Source organism: Acartia tonsa, chromosome 4 (genome assembly GCF_053477335.1).
Source record: "Acartia tonsa isolate MP-2025a chromosome 4, ASM5347733v1, whole genome shotgun sequence".
Taxonomy (NCBI): Eukaryota; Metazoa; Arthropoda; class Copepoda; order Calanoida; family Acartiidae; genus Acartia; species Acartia tonsa.
Genome location: NC_137263.1, coordinates 20,448,346 through 20,469,852, shown reverse-complemented (window position 1 = coordinate 20,469,852; position 21,507 = coordinate 20,448,346). Strand labels below are relative to the sequence as shown.

The 21,507-nt window shown below is 34.2% G+C and overlaps 1 protein-coding gene across 1 annotated transcript in view; it reads left to right on the top strand.

Annotated features, from left to right (window-relative positions):
* LOC145316376 (uncharacterized) overlaps positions 1-14,883 on the top strand; it is a 37,362-nt gene extending 22,479 nt beyond the window's left edge. Inside the window, exons 7-9 of the mRNA XM_080156827.1 lie at positions 577-813; positions 2,982-3,170; positions 11,825-14,883. Coding sequence (XP_080012953.1) covers positions 577-813; positions 2,982-3,170; positions 11,825-12,410 — 1,012 coding nt within the window. The 3' untranslated portion in view covers positions 12,411-14,883. The remainder of the gene's footprint in view (positions 1-576; positions 814-2,981; positions 3,171-11,824) is intronic.
* The last annotated feature ends 6,624 nt before the right edge of the window (positions 14,884-21,507 follow it).

Below are 21,507 nucleotides of genomic sequence, written 5' to 3'. Positions count from 1 at the left end.
TAAGGTTTGTCAAAATATCAAAAATTTAAATCCTCTAATTAAAGAAAGGCTTTGCTTTAAGTTTTATTAAATAATTGATATTATATGAATACATGTATATGACGCATATACATGTATGTATTTACGCAAATGCGTAGATTGCGTAATTTTCTGCAACACTGACTTCAATCAAACATTTGACCAGCTTTTTTTATTGAATCTAATTGATTTTGTCAAAATCAAGATCAACATTTTAATTTGATAATTTCGTAGACTGGTTGTCTTGAATCCAGGGAGGAAAGGGGACATTCTGCTGTTTGTTACAATAGTCCACTGAGTTTATATTAACTTTTTCTTATTCACTGGCAAAACAACTTTGGGGACTTTAATCGAATAATTTTGATGGTTGGTTAACTAAGTTGAGTGTCCAAATGTTTCAACCACTAATTGTAATCTTTTGTGCACTATCATTGGGGATGTACATAAATTTATCAGCCTTTAATTTATTCTTAAATATTCATACATAACATTTAAATTTAGGTTCTTTTGTAATTCGTCAATGAATTACCCACCTTCTTTAAAATATATGATTTTTAGGGGAGTTTGGTGTCCCTCTTGGGCGTTCTGGTCCCACACCACCCTGACCAACGACATAGTGCTGTTACAGCTGACCAAGCCAGTGCCCCTGTCCCGCAAGATTCAGCCCATCAAGATCAACCTGGGCCACACTGTGGCGCACACCCCCGCCTGGGTCGGAGGCTGGGGGCTGGATGGGAAACATCCCACCACAACTCTCCAGCTCACACAGGTCAAGATTATGGAGGATGATTACAGGTAGCAAATTTTTTTTGTGTGGGTGCCATTTTGAAAATTTCATTTTCTGATTTAGATTAAACAATTCTACCTTAGAGTCTTAAATTTTGTTTTGTGATTAAAGTAAAAGAATAGAAAGGGCAAGAGCTATATGTAACTTTCCTACAAGGCTAAAACTCTGACACGATTTTGTATTGACTCTTTGAAAACAACTGATAGCAGATAGTTATAAGTTTCCGAAATTATAACAAAGTCAGGTCCATACAAGATAATAACAGGTAAATTGGAAATAAAATATTTTGAAAAACACTTATTGAAACTAGAAATGGATTTCATTCTCGTCCGCTTGAATATACATCTACATATACTTATACATTTATTTTATTGTTATGGGTTAATAGGTATAAACTCCTCTCGACCAAAACATAGTCTCCCCAAAAAGCGGCCATACAGATCATAAACTATTTTATTCGGGACTACTTTGAAGTGTTGTCCTTCCATTTATAAATTTGTATTGTTGTTGGGGTAATTCAAATTTCCGCAGCAAGGCTTTTACAGTTTTTTTTAACAGAGTACAGAATTAATAAATACATTTGTTAAAAAACAATGAGTAGGCTACTTCATTATTGTGTTACTTGCATTATTATTAGAGAACTGCACTTGCAATAGACACACTTAAATAAAAAGACATCATCTTCTCAGTGCAAAATATGATTATCTGCAAAACTTGCGCCCCCTCCCTTTTAATAGGAGGGTTGGGGTTTCAGACCAGGCATCGAAAGGAAAAAGACAATGGCCCATAAATTAATGTACATCCTCAAAATTAGATTACTGTAGACTACAATCAATCCTACCAATCAAAATTCTATATAAGTCCCCAAAGTTGTTAAGCCAACGAATAATAAAACGGTAGTACATAACTTTGAGGACTAGTGTAATAAAAAACCCATTGTCCCCGTCCTCCCTGCTTTCAGACAGTGTTTCACATTTTCCTTCAGGGAAGAAAATTTCAGGAAAAAATGCATTTGACAATGCATTTAATTATGTAATATATATTATTTGATGTTGTGACATTTTATGGAAGAGTTGAGATTAGTAGCACAGCTAATATCTAACTGGGACATTTCCGTTCGTCGGCTACTCACTATATTACATAATTACTGTGTTTTTTTAGTTTTTAGACTGATTTTTGAAAAATAAATCAGACTGGATTAGACCTTGATAAATATGGTTCGTTTATTAACAATACTTGCCTAACTACCTCACCTTGTCTGTCTGTCTGTCTGTCCTTCTGTCCGTCTATCAGTCCATAACGCTATAGGGATGACATGTGATGAACTTGGATGCTATTCTAGATAGACGGCTGTAATTTTACCTATGCACATCCAGTATACTGTGTCCGTCGGTCTGTCTATCATACCCTAAAGGACATTAAGATTCTATGGCGAATTATGATTTCATCAACTTGTGGGTGTTATAATCGTTGTTTAAACATCATTCAGTTAAGACATAGAATTTGCAACTTTTATAGAATTTTGTAACAAGGAACTGCATCCCGATAAAAGTAGAAAATAAAGATTATCTACTTTTCTGATTTATTTCTGATAAATTCAAACCAATTCCGACTCAAATGGACCAATAAAACAAAAAAAAATAATCCCATCTTTTGACAAGAAAGCAAGACATTTAATACAAGGCAAAAGTTTTTAATAATACCTATCTTGTTTAAATGTAACAATCCTTATATAAAAGTAACATGATCTGTGTCTGTCTGTGTGTACCGGATGATCTCTCCTAGAGCTTAACCGATATGGATCTCCTTCAAATTGTAGCTTCTTAAAGTTCCTAGGAAGTTTTATAACTGTTTTTGGTGCAGGGTACCACCACCCTCTCAAGAGGAATCGCCCCTAGAAAAGAAGACCGAAGATGGTATAAGTCCCTCCACAGATTATTACATCATACGATAGATTTGCCAATGAAAGGCCGGCATACACTGTAATTGACCAATGGTAAAATTTATGCTGGCCTCTCAGTTTATTCTATCGTATGACGTCATAATCTGTAGAGGGACTTTTACCATCTTCAAGAAGATCCATCAAAATTTTTATTTTATTTTTAAACTAAAAGTACCCCTATGGGCGAAGCTGCTATTGCTTTATATTTAAAGTGCCTGATTGTTTATATTTCAGAGAGTGTCGGAACCAGATGTCCCCGAGCAAGATCTGCGTGGTGGGGGAGGACAAATCTGGGCCCTGTCCTGGGGACTCTGGCTCCCCCCTGGTCGTGTATGAGGATGCTGGCCCGAGTCTCGTGGGACTTGTGTCCAACGGAGCTATGAAGTGTACCAAGGGGTTGCCGGGCATTTTTACTCGCGTTAGGCAAGGGCACACTTTATCTTATATTTATAAAAAAAAACAGTACACACTAAAACATTAATTGTCCAGAAAAATAGTCTAAAACCACACTGAAACATTTATTGGCTTCCCTGAAAAGTAAAATCCAGCAATTTCGGAAATCTTTAGCTTCAGATAAAAAACCTTACTACTTTATATCAAAGACATAAATTTTAGGTTGGTAGAATTATAGTTCAAAATGTACTCTATAAAAATGTATTAATTAATATTTCAACTTTGTTGAATAAAAATTTGCCCAGAGATTGACTTGGCTTTGAGTTGGCACAAAAAATTCAAAATCATGGTTTAATTTCTTAATGTGGCAAAAAAATATTTGATTTTTAAAAAATCATCGGATGGTTTGTATTAGAAATTATGTATGATTATAAAATTCTGTAAACTTCTTAATTATAATTGAAACATATGGGTCTTATGCGTCATTTCTAGATTTATAACACTTTTTCCCTTTTACCCCCGAGGGCGAATAAAGTTTTCGTCCTTGCTTTGTAACAATATGCATATATGTATTATTTGCATGGTTTTGTGGCCACAATTTTCACTAAAATAAAATAAGCAATTAATTAATTAATGTGTTTTGTTTGCTCCGATTATATTCATTTCTCTTTTAATTTAAATTGTATAAATATTCATTTTTTATTTTTACATGTATTTTCTCCAAGGTTTCGCCTCTTGGCCGATTTTACTCTTTTTGCAACTTAAAAAAATGAAGTTAATAAACCTCTTCCAAATTTGATATAATATTGAAATAAAGGGGGGGGGGGATGTTTACTACTTTAGATCAAGTTAGGCTAGGTCATACTGAGTCCTGGGAAGCCCCGCAGGGCTAGGGCACCGAAGAGGCCTTTCAGAATTGGGACCCAACTCAGGAATTAGGCATAGAAAAAAAACTACCACCCTTTATTTTGAATTTATTTGAGAAAAAATGTTTAATTTAATTTTCATTTATTTCTGAATTGTTGGTGTACTTATAATATAAATAAACTAGCGGATTCGCCCCTAGCCTCTGAGGCTTTGCCCAAAGAGTTTTGATCAACCTGATTTTTCGTATTTTAGATTTTAAAAGATTTTTTATTTTTTTTTTTTGGGGGGGGGGTTGTTTTAACCCCCAAGAAAATAGATCAAAACCATCACAGGACCAGTTGGTATATTCCCTGAAGAGAAGAGCTTAATCGGTTCAGTGGTTACTGAGATCTTAAGCTTCAGACGGACAGACAGACATCGTTCTTCTTTGTATTATAGATAATCATCAACTAGGAAAATTTAAGATCATTTAGGAAAACAGCTAGGATGAGAAATAGATAGAATTATGGACATAAATATATTTTCTCCTAGTTGTTAGGTGTAAAATTCTGGCTTTCATTGATTGTAAATATTTTGTAATCATGATTATTAAACTTTGTTTGTCACCTCTTTTTAAAAGCAAAGCTTTTCTATAATTAGGGTCGGTCCTTACGTCAGAGACAGTGCTCTTTTCGTTAATTTAAACTGGTTAGAATTGTCCTATCGATTTGCATGGTGATTTCTTGGACAACAAAGCGCGGCGAGGCATCTCAATAATCAAGTCCTAAAAATGAAAGTATGTCCTTAAACAATATCCTGTATTTAATCAGTTTTTCAACAGATTTACTTACAATTTGTTTCGATTTTATACATTTATATTCTGATTAGTCAGTTCTGACACTCTACACGTGCAGGGGCGTCCAAGCTTTTTATTTTGGGGGGGGTAAAATGGCGCGCGAAGCGCGCCGCAAATTTTTTTAACCCCCCCCAAAATTTTTACCTCAGGGGTAAAATTTGCTTGGGGGGGGTAATTACCCCCCCCTGAAATCTGTTGGCAGGGGTAAATTTAGTTTACCCCCCCAAAAATTTACCCCCGGGGTAAAATTTTTTTGGGGGGGTAATTAAAATTTTATTAAATATATAGTATTAAAAATGCACGCGAAGCGCGCAAAATTTTTTTTATTAGAGATTTTTTTATTTTGGGGGGGGTACTTACCCCCATAAATTGTTTAGGGGGGAGGTTAATACCCCCTCCTAAATGGTTGGGTAAATTTTAAATGGGGGGGGGGGGGTAAAATGAAAAAAAATTTGGGGGGGGTAATCGCCCCATTACCCCCCCCCCCTTGGACGTCTATGTACACGTGTTAATGTTCGTTTATCTTGTTTCATTGATGTTAAAGAGTGAATTATATGTATAAGGAATAAAGACAATTGACGTAAATGAATCCTCCTGTTCCTTTTTACAACTTAAAAATATTTGTGATTAAAGAAGTATGAATTCGTTTGCAATGTACTTTGTATTCTACTAGTTGCTTCGCCCTAGCCTCTAAGGAATGACAAGTGAGGTCAGGAAAAATAACCTAAAACCACCCCGAAGATCCATATAAAGCTTCTCTAAAAAGCACAACCCCATTGAACCAGTAACAACTTTAGCTCCAGACAAAAAATCTTACTACTATATAAAATAGGATTTCATTTCGATAATTTGCTTTTATTGAATGCCATTTGGATAATCGACAGACATATGTTTAAAAGTCAATTAAACACTAAATACAGCTAAACATGGCGGTCCAACGCAGAATATAGTGTTAGCCAGTACAATTTGGAATGTACTTCAAGATGTTAAAATGACCACAATTTTTCCGGGTTTGGTTTTCTCATGCAGCGCAGCTTCTCATAGGTTTGGTAACTAAGAGCAAATTAAAAATTTACGCATTGAACTATTTAATTTTTTTGAACAAAGTAATAGTGTCTGACTTATTATGACGTAACAAAAAAAATTAGCCAATGAGAGGCCACTATAAATTTTACCATTGGTCAATAACGGCCTCTCATTGGCTATTTTTTTTATTACGTCATAATCAGTCAGACACTATTACTGTGTTCATTTTTTTTTCTATTTTTTTGAAATTACAATGTTTGGTAGCCTCTATATAAGCTTTTTTTTCTCTATATAAGAGGAATACCCTTTTTAAATTTTTATTAAAAAAGTTCTTTGGGTGCAAATTTTTGGTTAGGTTAAATAAGAGGAAATATTAGAAGATCCCTGCGGATATAGAACCCCGTAGCAGGGGCGTCCAAGCTTTTTTTTTGGGGGGGGTAAAATGGTGCGCGAAGCGCGCCGAAATTTTTTTTTACCCCACCCAAAATTTTTACCCCGGGGGTAAAATTTGATTGGGGGGGTAATTACCCCCCCTAAAGTCTGTTGGGGGGGGTAAATACTCCCCCCAAATCTGTTGGAGGGGGTAATTACCCCCCCCCCCCCTAAACTAATTTACCCCGGGGGTAAAATTTTTTGGGGGGGGTAATTTAATTATGTAAAAAAAGCACCTACCTAATCTATTAAGTTAATAAGTACTATCTTATAACATAAAGTAGTAAGTAAGGTTTATTTGACTATAGCTTCAGATTTCATTACTTTTAATACTGAGTTCTCCTTTTTAGGAAAGCTTCACATAGATCCCATGATGGTTCCACACTATTATAGGTCAATCCTTTGAGTGGTTTTAGGCTATTTTTCTCCTCCCTTTTTACCCTTTAGAAAACACGAGTTCTTAGATGCTAAGGGCGCCACTACTATTCAAATATATAGTAGTATCTCATTCTTTAGAACATAAAAATACAATAATTAACTCACTAACCAATGAACCAATATGATTATACTTTAAAGTGAAGCGTCTTATAGGTCCTGGTAAGGTTTGTAACTAGTTTTGAGACACCCTGACATCCTCCCAAAAGAAATCGCCTATAGAAATTCTTTTTCATTATTTAATGAAATATTTAATTTAGTTAGGTATCTATTTTATGGAATCTTCAGTGCTTTACAATTACATCATAGATCCCCGGGATGGTTTTAGCCCTTATAAAGGCCCAAGCAAATAAAACATGATCAAACTATTAAATTTTTTGTTATCATGGTGTTCAAGATCTGATTTAATTGAAACATTAGGATATACTTTTCATTAACTATTAGGAGACCAAACGAGGAATAAAATATATTACACCTCAAGGCTCGAGTCACACTATGACTTTTTTTAGGGGGGGGGGGAGGGCGGGGATTACTCCCTCCCCCCCCCAAAAAATTTTTTTTTCAGTAAATACCCCCCCAAAAAATTTTTTTTTAAAGAACATTTATTTTGGGGGGGGTAATTACCCCCCCCCAAAATCGTTGGGGGTGCCTACGGCACCCCCAAGGTAGGGGTAATTTTTTTTTGGGGGGGGTATTGTTCAAAAAATTTTGGGGGTGCCAAATGGCCCATTACCCCCCCCCCCCCTTGGACGCCTATGCCCCGTAGGCAATTAAGTTGTGTTGAATATTACTGCTTGCCTGAAGTTTGTTGGATTAAAAATAGTTTTGAGCGAAAGCACCTATCCTCGCTGGATGGTACTCGCGAAGCTGCTAATCCTATTATATAAAGTAGTAGACTTTTTTTATCTCGAAGTATCTCGCTAACCGCTGAACCAATATTGTTCTCTTTTACAGTAAAGCTTCTTATAGGTCCATTGACAGTTTTTAACTATTTTGGGGGAAGGTATCCCAGCCTTCCCAATACAAAATTAACCCTCCTCCCAAAAATAATTACTTTTTCTTTTCTCAAATTGAAAATGGGGAGAGTTTCGCCTTCAACCTCACCATGAGTGCCCCTAGTGGCTTCTAGGGGGCGAAGCCACTAGTATATATAAAAACGGAAGCAATTACGAGGTTAAACTAATTCTTTCAGATGATTAGATAAGTGTGAAATTCCAACTAAATTTTATTACTTTTTAAAATTGTTAACTTAAATTAATCTTAGCCTCTATTGTTATAATTGATATTTTTTGTTGCCAGTGGCTTCACCCCAAGCCTCCAAAACCTTTTCTTGAATTTTTACTTGAATTTTTTCGATTGGTTGTCAATTAATTTAGCTTATCAAAAAAGGCCTATACTGATTAGGATCAGGAAGGAAGGGGACATTGGGTTGTTTATTACATTAGTCCCCAAAGTTTTATATTAACGATTTCTTTTTCGGTGGCTTAACAACTTTGGGGACTATTATTGAGTTGAGTGTCTAAGCGTTTTATCCATTTATTGTAATCTTCAGAAGTGGTAATTTTGTGTTTCAGGATCCATATGAACTTACAGCATACCTATAAAATAGAAACTCTAGTAGCTAAGTGATATTAAGGGAAATCAGACATACACAGATGGGAAGCACAGACACAGACACACTTTAAGACCTGCAGACATTCAGACAGACATCCTACATCTTTTCATATTTTAAATTACATGCTGGCAAAGAAGGTCTTTTTATACCACACAATCAATAAAAATTACTATCTACTTGTTCTATATAATTTCTAACAATAGGGCAGATAGAAACAAATTTGTATTTTAATTAAATATTTAGAATATTTTTATATATGGATTTGGTTTATTCAGGATTAAAGTTTTTTTGGTTAAATACATATGATATTTTTTTTTACAAAAGAAAGGAATTGTAATAAATTTTTAAAAAAATTACAGTCATATTAGTCAATTATCTCTGACGAACAGACGAACGTTAAGTTGGTATGTAAGGGCAGGATTTATTTAAGAGTAGCTGGACTAATTTTATAACTTAGTCCTCTTCCCTAATAAGCTTTATTTAAGTTAGTATATTTAATGGATATAGAAAATACGTGGATATATTGACAAGGGGAAATTTGTCGTCAATTTAGGTTACTAACATGCACCTCATTTATTGATCCGTTCGTCTATTCAGTAGAAGGGGAGAGATGAGGTAAAGGGGGTAGATGGACCAGCTGCGTGTATCGCTTTATTAGATTACAATAGCGGCTACGCCCCTAGAAGCCTCTAGGGGCACTGGTAGGAGGGTGAAAAGTCGACCTCATCCCTTTTTAAATTTGATTTTCAAAATAGTTAAAATATTTTTTTGGGGGGAGGGGGGTGAAGAAACCCTCTTAAAAAATAGTTTAAAACCTTCCCAGGACCTATAAGAAGCTTCACTGTAAAGGAGAACAATTTCGGTTCAACGGTTAGCGAAATCCTTCGGGACAGACAAGAACGCCTTTATATAATAGGATGAAAATGTGGTGCAACATCCAAGTAGTAATATACGGATTGTATATTTGCTAAACATGGTGTTATTGTTTTGACCACAAGGTCGGGATACAAAACCGCAGCCAAGCAAAAAATAATCTACATATTTCATTCTTTGAATTCATTCTCTTATGTTTGAACATTTGTGTGTCTGTGTATGATTTTTTGTGTGATTGTGTGTGTGTGTGTGTGTGTGTTGTTTCTATGTTCTTTATAAATGGCTATATTATTACTTGGATCTTACATCAGATGTACTCTGATAAAGTGAAACGTCTGGCTGGCTAAAATAAAGATCCCCCTATCCACCCCTTAATATCTTCCCCTCCCATCGTACTGGATTAACAACTGACCAATAAATGATGCCCATGTTAGCAACCTAAATTGACGACAATTTTCCCCTGCCATAATATCCACTTGTATTCTATATCCATTGTTTTTTCTATGTTCTTTATGGCTGTATTTGGATACTAAAAATGTGTGTTATGTTGCGTGTGCATTTTTTAGTTTCTTTTATTAATATACAACAATGTTACACGCGCAGCTACAGTACAATTCATTTTCATAGTTTTTAAGTACAAATTAACCTACTGTTTGAAACTGGGTATGATTATTCCTGTAACAGAGCAGCGTAGCAACTCTATAATCAGTACCATAAGGTCCAATTAAAATACATTGGTAGTTTAAAATTTTTTTCAAAGATTTTATTATATGATATGATGATCTAGATGATTCTAGAATGAGCAAACCATCTCTATAATCAAGTCTGTCGGTTTTGAGACAAGTTATTTTTGGATATACACGGAATTTATCTTTATATATTGTTCATAATTGAATACATTGATCTTTTATGTTTGTCACTTTTCGTCTGTCTGATTGATTTATTGAGCTTTACTTTAGTAGTCATCCGTGTTTGGTAAAAATTAAAACAAATTATTGCTGAATTTTTTAACATGATCCTTGATTAAAGAATATTTTGACAGCTTTTATTGGCATCTCTCAACAACTCCCACTTTTGCATGCGTCATTTCACCAGATACGCCAGACTTGCGTCATTTATATACAAATTCTTTGTATCCAATTAGAATTTCTGATTTGCAAATAAAATACAATTTAAAATCACTCATGTACAAATTTACAAGTAGCTTGTATAAATAGAGGCAAAATTTGTTTCTGATATTTTTTTTTTAAAATAAAAGAACGGTTCCCCTCAAAGGGCCTTTCTAAAATAAATCAAACTATGGGGGCTAGTGTGTTTGGCTGGGTTAGGGCAACGCAGGTATGAATCCCGCAGGTATAGATCCAGAAAATGTTTAAGTTTTAATTCATTTTGAAATTTGTTGTTGTAGGAGGGGGTTGGGGGGAGTTATTTCATGTCAAATTAGATTTGTTAATTTTAAATAAATACTAACCCTCTAAAGTTTTAGTTGATACCTTTATTTGCCTAGATTGTTTAAAGGGCTTTCAACTCTATATTGTACTACAAATCAGAAATATAATGATAACTATAAATTATTCCAAAATTCGGTTTTTAAAAAGAGGAAAAATTAAAAATTTTGGCCAAAGTATCTCCAATGACGTCATATTAGAATAATTCATTGCTCTGATATGACGTCATTCGGGGTACTTTGGCCCCCTTAAAATAATTTTATCTATACCCTTCTAAAGGCACTTTAAAGAGCTTAAATTTTAGCTTTGAATTTTTGGGATGAAGAAGGGTAGTGGATTAATCATAAGACATACATCTTCCTCCCTGATGGAAGACACAAATAAGTACAACCATACACACAAGACACACACACATACACACACACATACACACACACATACACACACACAGACACACACACATACACACACACAGACACACACATACAAACACACAAACACACACAAACACACACAAACACACACAGACACACACACATACACACACACATACACACACACAAACACACACATATACACACACAGACACACACACACACACAAACACACACAAACACACACAAACACACACATACACACACACAAACACACACAGACACCCACATACACACACACAAACACAAACATACACACACAAACACACACAGACACACAAACAAACACAGACACACAAACAAACATCAAAGCATTTTTAACATACCAAGTAAAACTGTTTAAATGTATACGCGACTGGTTTTCATTTAAAATCATATTACAAGCATATGTTTTAATTTTAAATCCTAGAAAAAGTTCAATATTCAAGTTACTTTTCTATCAAGACGTAATAAAAACTTCTAGGAATCAATATTACAAAACTTAAATGTATACATAGATACGAATATGTATAAAATTGTTTTTTATTGGGACATCATCTTCTGTAAAAAGGACTTTTTAACTATATTTGAATCATTATGCCTAGTTTAAAATCAAAAGGATTATTTTATCATGCTTAAATTAAATATCAGAGCCATCCGTTACAGACGGACCGACCTATCCTAATTAAAGAAAAGCAACAGTTTTAAACATGTCCTAAGTGTGCCCTAATTGTTCCCAGTTATTACGTGGACTGGATAGACGCGAACGTGAAGGTGTCCCTCATCAACGCCCAGCAGCGGGAGAGCGAGAAGCTCAGACTGAAAGATCAGAACACATTCAAGCCGAAACTGGGCAATCCGTTCCAGGAACAATTTTGGCCGAACGTGTTTACATCTAACGGGGGCAACAGCAATAATGCAGTCAGAATTCAGCACAATTTTTCACCCTCCAAGAATGATATTAATTATGGGTCATTTGCAACACCTCAGGATAACAGGGGTGTTGGAGCTCCTGTGCGGTTTTCATCCGAGGCTTTAAGATTTCGGCGGAGACGTCCCGTGTCTCCGGATGCCAACAGGCGACCTGTTGTCTTAAACAATAACATTCACAACGCCGTCCGCTTGCAGTCCGTTGCCCATCCTTTGTCCAACAGACTCGGTCATCTAGTTGAACAATTGGGCGTTACCGGTAACGGTAACGGTGAATGGGAAATTATTAACACCGATGGAATTGGCAGCACCCTCCAGACATTTTCAGATTTATTGGGGGGCCGCCGGCATAGACGGCGGATGAAACGATTCCGCGGCAGACATCGCCGCATCTAAGGAGGAATTCTAACTATCCTGTGCCATTTCAGAATATGGGTTCTCTGCACTAAAGCATACATGTATACGTATAGTCAATATAAAATAAGCTAAAAAGTTACGACAAACAAAATTATCCGGTGACAATCTTGTAAGTTAAAAATAAACCTCAGAAGACTTATAGTTAATAGTGAAATCCACAAAGTTGATTATTGTTACATTATTTACCAAATCAAATTAAATGGATATAATCTTTTTGTAAAAATAATGCATGTCTAAAAGTTAGGCTTTTTGTTTATTAAGTTTAACCTTCTCTTTCTTTTTTTAAAATAAAATTATTTTGTGAGTGGAACCCCAGCCACTTTACATGAAGAGGCAAAGCCACTTGCATAAAATAAAGTACTGATCATTTGTTGGCATTTATTTTACTGTATGTAGTAATGTAATTTTTCATATTTATTTATTTATTTCGTTTTTATTATTTCTTATATAAAACGAATTAATTTTTTAAAAGATTTTATATTAATTCTAGTCATATATAATAAATCAAGTAGGGATCAAAAAAGTATGATAATTAAATTATTTTTTTACAGCCTATATATTATAGATCTGTTGTACTAATCAAGATTGTTAATACTCACCCATACTGAAAAACCATGCATAACATCGAATTTCAGACAGTTCTCCACGAATATTAAAATAAAATTAATACCAGTTCTGTCAGATCGGGCCTTTGGCCCATCAGGGTATAACAAAACTTGTTTTGGTATTATGATATTTTATTTTTATATTCGCGGACAGCTGTCTATAATAAGATGCGATAAATAACTATTCTACTAACAATATGTTAAGTTCATTCTTAAGTTTATGGTAATACATAGTACAAACATTGGCAATGAAGTTTCTTGAAATGCTAAATCATATTTTACCCAGGGAGGAAAGGAACATTGGGCTGTTTATTACACTACTCTCCAAATTTTTATGATAACGTTTTCTTAAACGTGGCCTAGCAACTTTGGAGACTAAAATTTGATTGGTTGGATCATAAAGTTGAGTGTTCAAACGTTTTAATCATTAATTATAATCTACAGAAGAGTTATTTTTGTGTATCATCATTGGGATTTACTTAAATTTAGTAGGCCAATAGCTTATCCCTTAGGATCCCTGTATTTTACCTCTGAATATTTGAACTTTAGGGTCAGCTGAGCATAACAATTTTAAGCAATAGTATCATCATCATCTAGTTAATAATCAACATATTTATTTACATGGGCATATTTAATTAATAAATTATTTTTTTTATAATTATTTTCATGAAATTTTATCTATTTGATTTATTTTCTAGTGTGGCTTAGAAACCGATTAATATCCGCTGGATTAGAACCGGTTCTCGGCCGTAATTAAGATTTAATATAGTATCGTATTTTAGACAATTTTCCACGAATATTAAAACAAAATTTATAAATTAAAATTATAAAGAGAGGGGTAGGTTTCTGGTAAAATCCGCAAAGGTTATGTTTTATAAGTAAAAAACAGTAGTAGAACGATAAAAATTTATGTTAACTTTTTAAAATAAAATTTTGTCTAAAGTTCTTTTCAATAAGAATTACACATATTTAGTGAATATTATCGTTCTACTATTTTTAAGCCTTAAAACACACACCTTTACGGATTCTACCAGAAACCTACCCCTCTTTTTATTAGAAATAAAAACGGGGCTAACAAAACTATATAAGTTTTATTCGTTTAAGTTTTCATTTCAATATCCGCGGAATGCTGTCTATAGTAGGGTACGATAAATAACTATTTCAATATGGCTCATTATCTGAAAAATTTCCACTGGATAACATCTTATTGTAAACTGTAAAGCATTGCCGATGAACCGTTAACTATAATTTATAATTCATTTTTCAATTTCGTATCTGTAGACAACTGTCTTTAAAAATATAAGAATAATTATTCATAACTTAATGATTAATTTAAAAATATGACTGTTTTTTTATCAAAATATGCAATCAATAGTATATGTATTAATTTATTTTACATAATTTATGTGATTCTACTTATTTTTAGAGAAATTAAGTCATTTTTGTTACCTTAAGAGTGTATTTTTCTATATGTAAAATTTTAATTTGATTAATAGTTATTAAAGCTCTAATCTAAAAACTTAGGAAATTACAAAATCCGGTAATTTGAAAGTGGAATACCCTTTCTCTCCTTTGTAAAATTTTGTCAAGTGGAGCTTCTTTTAGCTCCAACTTAAGAAGGGTCCAAATACTATAAACTTTCCTTCTTATCTATTGAAAAGCACTTTCTTTATAAAGATTTATTTGAAGGGTAAGGAGTTTCCACCAGCAGATAATATTTTTCTTTGTCGTAAAACTAAAGATTTGTTAAACATGTTAAAAGTACCGTTTTCTAGTCATTTTGTTAAATAGCCTCTCTCTAATTTTTGTACTTGATTGATTTCTAGTCTCAATAAACTTAAATTTACATGTTTTTATTTGATTTCTTTGTACTCTTGTGTATATCAGAACCTTACAGCCGCGTAATTTTGAGAACTGCGGCACAGCTGCACACGGTTATCAGCTGCCAAAATGTTATTCTTCAGCTGCAGCCTAGCCTAGCCCATCCGCAACGCCACTGCCACTTTGAACCCAATGTATTTAACATCCAGCCGTGCAAGTTTTAAAAACTATTTGTATTCGAAAATTGCTTCTCGATCTCAACGCCAAATTTTTTATTCAGTCGCACTGTTTTTTAACAATTCATAGCAAAACCTTTTTAAGTGTTATTTTTGGTCTTTTTCATTGTATCATTTATTTCAATCATTAACAGAAATCTGACGAGCAGATTAAAACAAATATATGAATCGCCTACAACCTACACGAAGACTTTTCAGTATAGTAGTCTTGTTTTTTAAAATGTCAACATTTTGTAAGCTGGTTCTCCTTGGATAAAAGTAAAAGGATAATTGTCTTTATTTCTGTACAAAAAAATCTCGACTTCCGCTTGACTATTATCGCTCTACTTTACAGTGAAGCTTCATATAGGTCTCGGAAATTTGTTTTAATATCATTAAACAACCAACTGATTTTAATCAGATCTGTTTCCAAAAGTCGTCTTTCAGTAGAACCAAATTAAAACCAGCCAAAATTTAGACAAGTCTAACTAAAAATATTTTTCAGTATGGCTTCAAAAAAGATTAATATCCGCTAGATTAGAAACGGTTCTAAAACATACTGAAAAATAATATAGGTGGAAAGCTGTCTGTAATACAATGCGATCTGCGCTTTTGCAGCTACTTGGCTGTGTTTTATATTTCCGACGCTGTAGGCTGATATTTAAAGACCCCAGTGGGTAGAGTTAAATATAGCTCGTGCCCCTCTATTCTTTAACTTTAATGATTATACTTGAACTTAGGGTTAGAAAGACCAATGCAATACTTTTACATCCTCCAATAAATGGTACTAAAGACGATTTTATTTGAAAAAGAATTTTTGGTTCTACCCAAGGGACTTTTATTATATCTAGGTTGGGTAGTAAACATGTCTAGACTTTTCCACCAATAATATAATCAAACGTCCACCGATTCAGTCTTAGACAAGATTTAATTTACTAAAAGGTTTGTTTAATATTTACTAAAATAGAAGGTAAATCCAGATTAAGATAATAAAAGAAATAAAATCACGAAACCTTGGTTAGATAATTTGGTCATTTTGCAAGCAGTCTATAGTACGACGCGATTAATAACTATTACTTTCATTTCAATTTCAATTTCAAAACTATTTTTTCCTGACTACACTAAAGATGATTCAATCCCTACCCTTTTCGCTACTACAATGGATTTATTATTACTTGGATCTTACACCAAATTATTATGCACTCTAATTAAGTAAAACTTTTTAGCTGGCTAAAATAACGATCCTCTCATTACCTCATCCTCTTTCCTCCTACAGGATGAACGATCTGACAAATAAATGATGTCCATGTTAGCAATCTAAATTGACGACAATTTTTCCCTTGTCATAATATCCATGTATGTATATTCTTTATCCAGTGTTACTGCAGCAATGTTGAACTCTATATCCACTTCCTAATAAGATTTAAGGTGAATATAAATGTGCCATTATTCAGTTTTAAGATGTAAGATGTTAGAATTAGGTCCGCTAAATAATTCTACAAATATCCCCTTGGTAAATTGTAAATCTGCAGGGATTTTAAGGGATAAGACAATATGCAAAATTATCCCTTCTGCAGTTCTCCTTTTTTTTGATACATCAATTTTCATTTTGTAATATGAAGCATACAAATTAGTGCTTAAAACTCTTAAAATTTTTAATCTAACAGAATCAAACTTTAAAATAAGAGAAAAGTGTGAAAAAATCTTTTGATTGCATATCATTTTGGTTCAGCTATATTTCCCCTTAAGAATGTTTTTTAGTTCATGTGCTGAAATGACATTCATTTTTAACCATGCAGTGTCAAAGCGGAGAAAGGGAAACTTGTTAGAGTTCAAGTTCCTATGCCAGTCTCTTCCTAGCATATAGACCTGGGTAACCAGGAGAGTGGATTGAGACTCCAGCTCGCCCCAAAGAGGGCGAGTTGTCTTTTCTATATAAGCGAAAGGTCACCTTGAAACACTGTCAGAGTGAGTAAAGGTAACCCTAGCTGAGAACACGTCCTTTCAAGACGTGTCTCTGGTGGTGGAAGCTGGACCTTGAAAACCAATCTTAAGGCTATGGTTGAACTGGTGTAGGCCGTACTCATATCCGCAGCAGGTCTCCAAGGTTAAGAACCTCTGACCAATAGAATAATGTAGGTAAGGGAAGTCGGCAAAATGGTTCTGTAACTTTGGGAGAAAGAATGGCTCTGAAGGCTTAGGTAGATGGGTCCAGCTTGGAAGTGTCTTTGGATTGGAAGGACTGATTAACAAAAGATACTAGTTGCCAAAGGCTACATCTAGACATTATATCTACAGTACCAGGGACAAGGGAATGATATACTGACAAACAACTCTAAAGAAAAATTTCCCCACAACCCCCTTTTCCTACCCTTCTTATCCACCCCTCCTCAGTTACTTAACAAAAACAAAATATACCACTAGATACTTTATAAGGTTTAGTGATTTTTTTGTAGACTTGTTGGTTAAAATAGCTACACCTGTTACAGTACAATCTTGAAAATAAATAAGGCAGCAGCTAATCTGAAAATATTTTTTGGTTCTTTTATATCGACAATAGCGGCTTCGCCCCTAGCCTCCAGTGGCTTTGCCCCAAGAGGTAAAAAAAATATATAAAAATAGAAATTAAGTACTTCTGTTGCTGCCCGTAGTTTTATTTGAACTAACTTCCCCATAAACAAAAAAATGGGGGAGGGTATTTTTTTTTTTTTGGGGGGGGGGGGTTGTGGGTGTCCCACCCCCAAAGAAAATAGCCTAAAACCACCACAGGACAAGTAGGTAAATTCCCTGAAGAGTAGAATCCAATCGGTTCAGTTGTTACCGAGATCTTAAGTGACGGGCAGACAGACGGACAGACATCAAGCTACTTTGTATTATAGGTATGATTTTTTTTGTAATAAAGTTTCCAAAGCCTTTCACAATTTAACTCTGCAAATCTATTTCTTTGTTAAATGTATAAAGCAAGTCTTTTTGCGGGTAGATTAGAATTCAAATAGTGCGGGATGTGCAGGGAGGGAGGGGACAGTGGGATGGGAACTACACTAGTACCCAAAGTTTTGTAAACTTATCTTTCTTATTCGCTAGCCTAAAAACTCTGGGTACTTTCATAGTGTCCAAACTTACAAGCCAATAGTTTGATTCCACAGATGGGGTAATTTTGTTTATCATTAACTTATTTTCCATCGTCTTATCCCTTAAGATCCCTGATGGTATGGTAATCTTTTTATCATGGAAATACATCTCACTTTACCTACTACTAACTACCATCATCATTAGGTAACATTTTATATATGCCACCTTTCATTTCGGAATTTGAAGACATTGATGTGAAAGTTTTTTAATACATTAAAAAGGGTGAGCAAAAAAATACGTAGATTTTTAAAATTATAAATTGCGCGGCTTGTGTGAATGGCAAAAAAAGGTAGGCATATCGTTAGAACCGCTAAAAAAGTCTTTTTTTGGAAATGTAAAAACGGTGCCTATGCTTCGCATAGGTAAGGATGTTAAAATAAAATGTCCCAACTGACGTAAAACTTGACTTCTCGCAAGTTAAGTTTTAAGTCAGTTGGGACATTTTACCACGTAGCTCCCTAACTATAAGTAGCAGAGGAATCGTTCATATATTTCCAAAAAAATAGACTTCATAGCAGTTCTAACAGTATGCGTAACATTTTTCTACTATCAACACAAGCCGCGCAATTTGAATCTTAAAAATCTATGCATTTTTTTGCCACCCTTTACCTCATAGGGGCGAGGCTGCTGTCCATGGCACGTCAGGTCCAACAACCATGAGAATAACTAAGGGGAGCTAATTCCCACCTTTTATTACCAAACACATGGGGTATTAGACACCCAACAGCCAACCACTTTTTAATTGCTGTGCCTTTGTCTGGAAGTCATAACTGAGCATGATAATGAGTTTTGCCTGTTTTGAGCCAAGACATACCCCCTAATATAACTATCAATGTCGCGCATCTGACATAGCAGTAGTAGGAACCATTTTTAAAGTCGTTGGATATGACGAGGTGCTAAGTAGTCACTTAAGTAGTTGAAAATAGAATAATAATAAATTTGCCTGGAGTACAAAATACAATTCTGACGGGTGCTTTATTTAAATGTATGATCTTAGTTTTGCTCCATTAACCTGAGGTACAACTTAACTGCAAATTAATTCAAATTACTCCGGAAGGGCTGGAGGAGAGGAAAGGGTTATTTTTACATTTGGATGAAGCAAATCTTTAGGATCTGATCAGGGATCTAAAGAGATAAGACGATGGTCGATAAAGTGATGATCATCCCCAATGATGATACGTAAAATTAACCCAATTAGTGGTTCAAAACGTTTGAACAATAAACTTAATGAACCAACCAATCAAACTTTACTCAAGTTCCAAAAGTTGTTAACCCAACAAATAGGAAACTTAATTTTATACTATGGGAACTAGTGTAGTAAACAGCCTATTGTCCACTCTCTCTGTGGAGTCTGCTACAATACACGGTTAAATGTTGCTAGAATCGAAACATTATTTTCAAATTATAAACTTTTAAGGCTGCTGGTGGCCAAACGGCTAAACGTACATTTATATACCTGCACATCGTTATTTTTTGCATTAGAAGGTCACAAATTCGCTGAAATTGCCCATATTAATTGAGAGCGCCTGGCTGAAGAAAACACGCCAAATAAATATTTTTTTTCTTTTTATGTACAAAAAGTTCAAATAAACAAAAAACATCTGCATCAGGAAAGGTAGAATTTTAGACCTTTCTATTGGGAGTAAGATTAATTTAACTTTAATTGGCCTATCCCTATATTATTATATATATTTATTATTTGTGGTCAGTCTCCCTTTCATATTTATCCTTTTATAGGATTAGCTCTGTACAGGGGATGCGGATCCAATTTTTAGCAGTGGCGTTATTTCAAATGGATATATGTATAATATACATGGAACTCATTTATTAGTTAGTTCATTCATCTGGTAAAAGGGGAGGGGGTGGAGGAAAGGGGGTGGATGGGTGGATCGTTATTTTAGACCGATATTAGATATTATTAGATAACATGAATATCTGGTGTAACATCCACTAATAATAAATTCATTTTATTATATTTTCAAGGCTTTATCCTGTTCAGGGAAGAAGAAACATTGGACTATAAATTTTGCTGGTACCAGTGCAGTCGTTTTTTGATTTGTTAACTCCAGAACTTTGTGTGGTTCCCAACTAATATTCCACAAACTTTCAAACAATAATTCTAATCTACATACGGGGTAGTTATGTTGATTATTCATTGAGGATGTATTTCAATATATCGACCATTGTCTTATCCCTTATAATCTCCGTTTGGGATTGATAATTAATTATGTCAAAGTAATTAAGATTTTCAGAATTTTCTGAGGGCTAGATAAAAGTTTGGCTCCGGCTACACATACCTGTCTAAGTACACGCGGCTGCGTTTAGCAGATAGATACCCTTATTTTTATTGTAAACAAGACAACAAAATGTAATTGGTTGAATTGGGTTTTATACCAATGAGCATGAATTAATAGCCCATTTCTCGATCCCTGTATAAATGATTTACCTGTATAAAAAAAATAAAAAAAACACAAGTTAATAACATTGATAAGACAATGGAAGTCACCTCTTATTAATTATCATATAGTACCCAGCGAAACTTTAAAAAAAAGGTAGCATGCTACGTTGTTCTCTCTCTCTCTTTTTTTTTCTCTCTCTCTCTCTCTCTCTCTCTCTCTCTCTCTCTCATATCTCTCTCTCTCTATCTCTTTTAATTTATGCATTTATGCTACTATTGTGCTACTTCGCCTCATACTCTGCTACGATATCGATGGCGAACTCGCATGCTACCTTTTGTTTGAAAGGCCGATTTTCCAACGTTTATCGTCAAAAAATTAGGTGTTAATTCATGGCGAATGGGATTCTAGGTAGCATAGGAATGGGTTCATATATTGCACGAGCTCGAAGGCGACTCTATTGCGAAATATCTTGCTGGGTAGACATATATATTTGTTTGCCTAGTTTTTAGAATGATATATTTTTCTGCTTAAAAACAATGTATACATTTTTATTGTTTGCAGTAACTTTTTTTACCTGAAAGATATGGTATAAACTGCATAAAAATGTAATTTAATATGAAAACTTGTTTAAATTGATACTTTGATCTCTTGTTTTATAGACAGAATCAATAAAAACTTGCTTTATTAGATGCTGCAGTTAAACTACATATAAATTTGCTGAAAAAAAAATATCCAGGTTTTATATCTTAACCTAATTTTAGTAGAAACAAGGATGAAAACATCCATAAAAGCAAAGCTCTGAAATTAATATGTAGGAAAAACGAACATTAACCTTGCTGAAGAAGCAGAATGTTTATATTTATTAATTCAAACAAAATTGGTTAAAAATTATATATAAATTTGT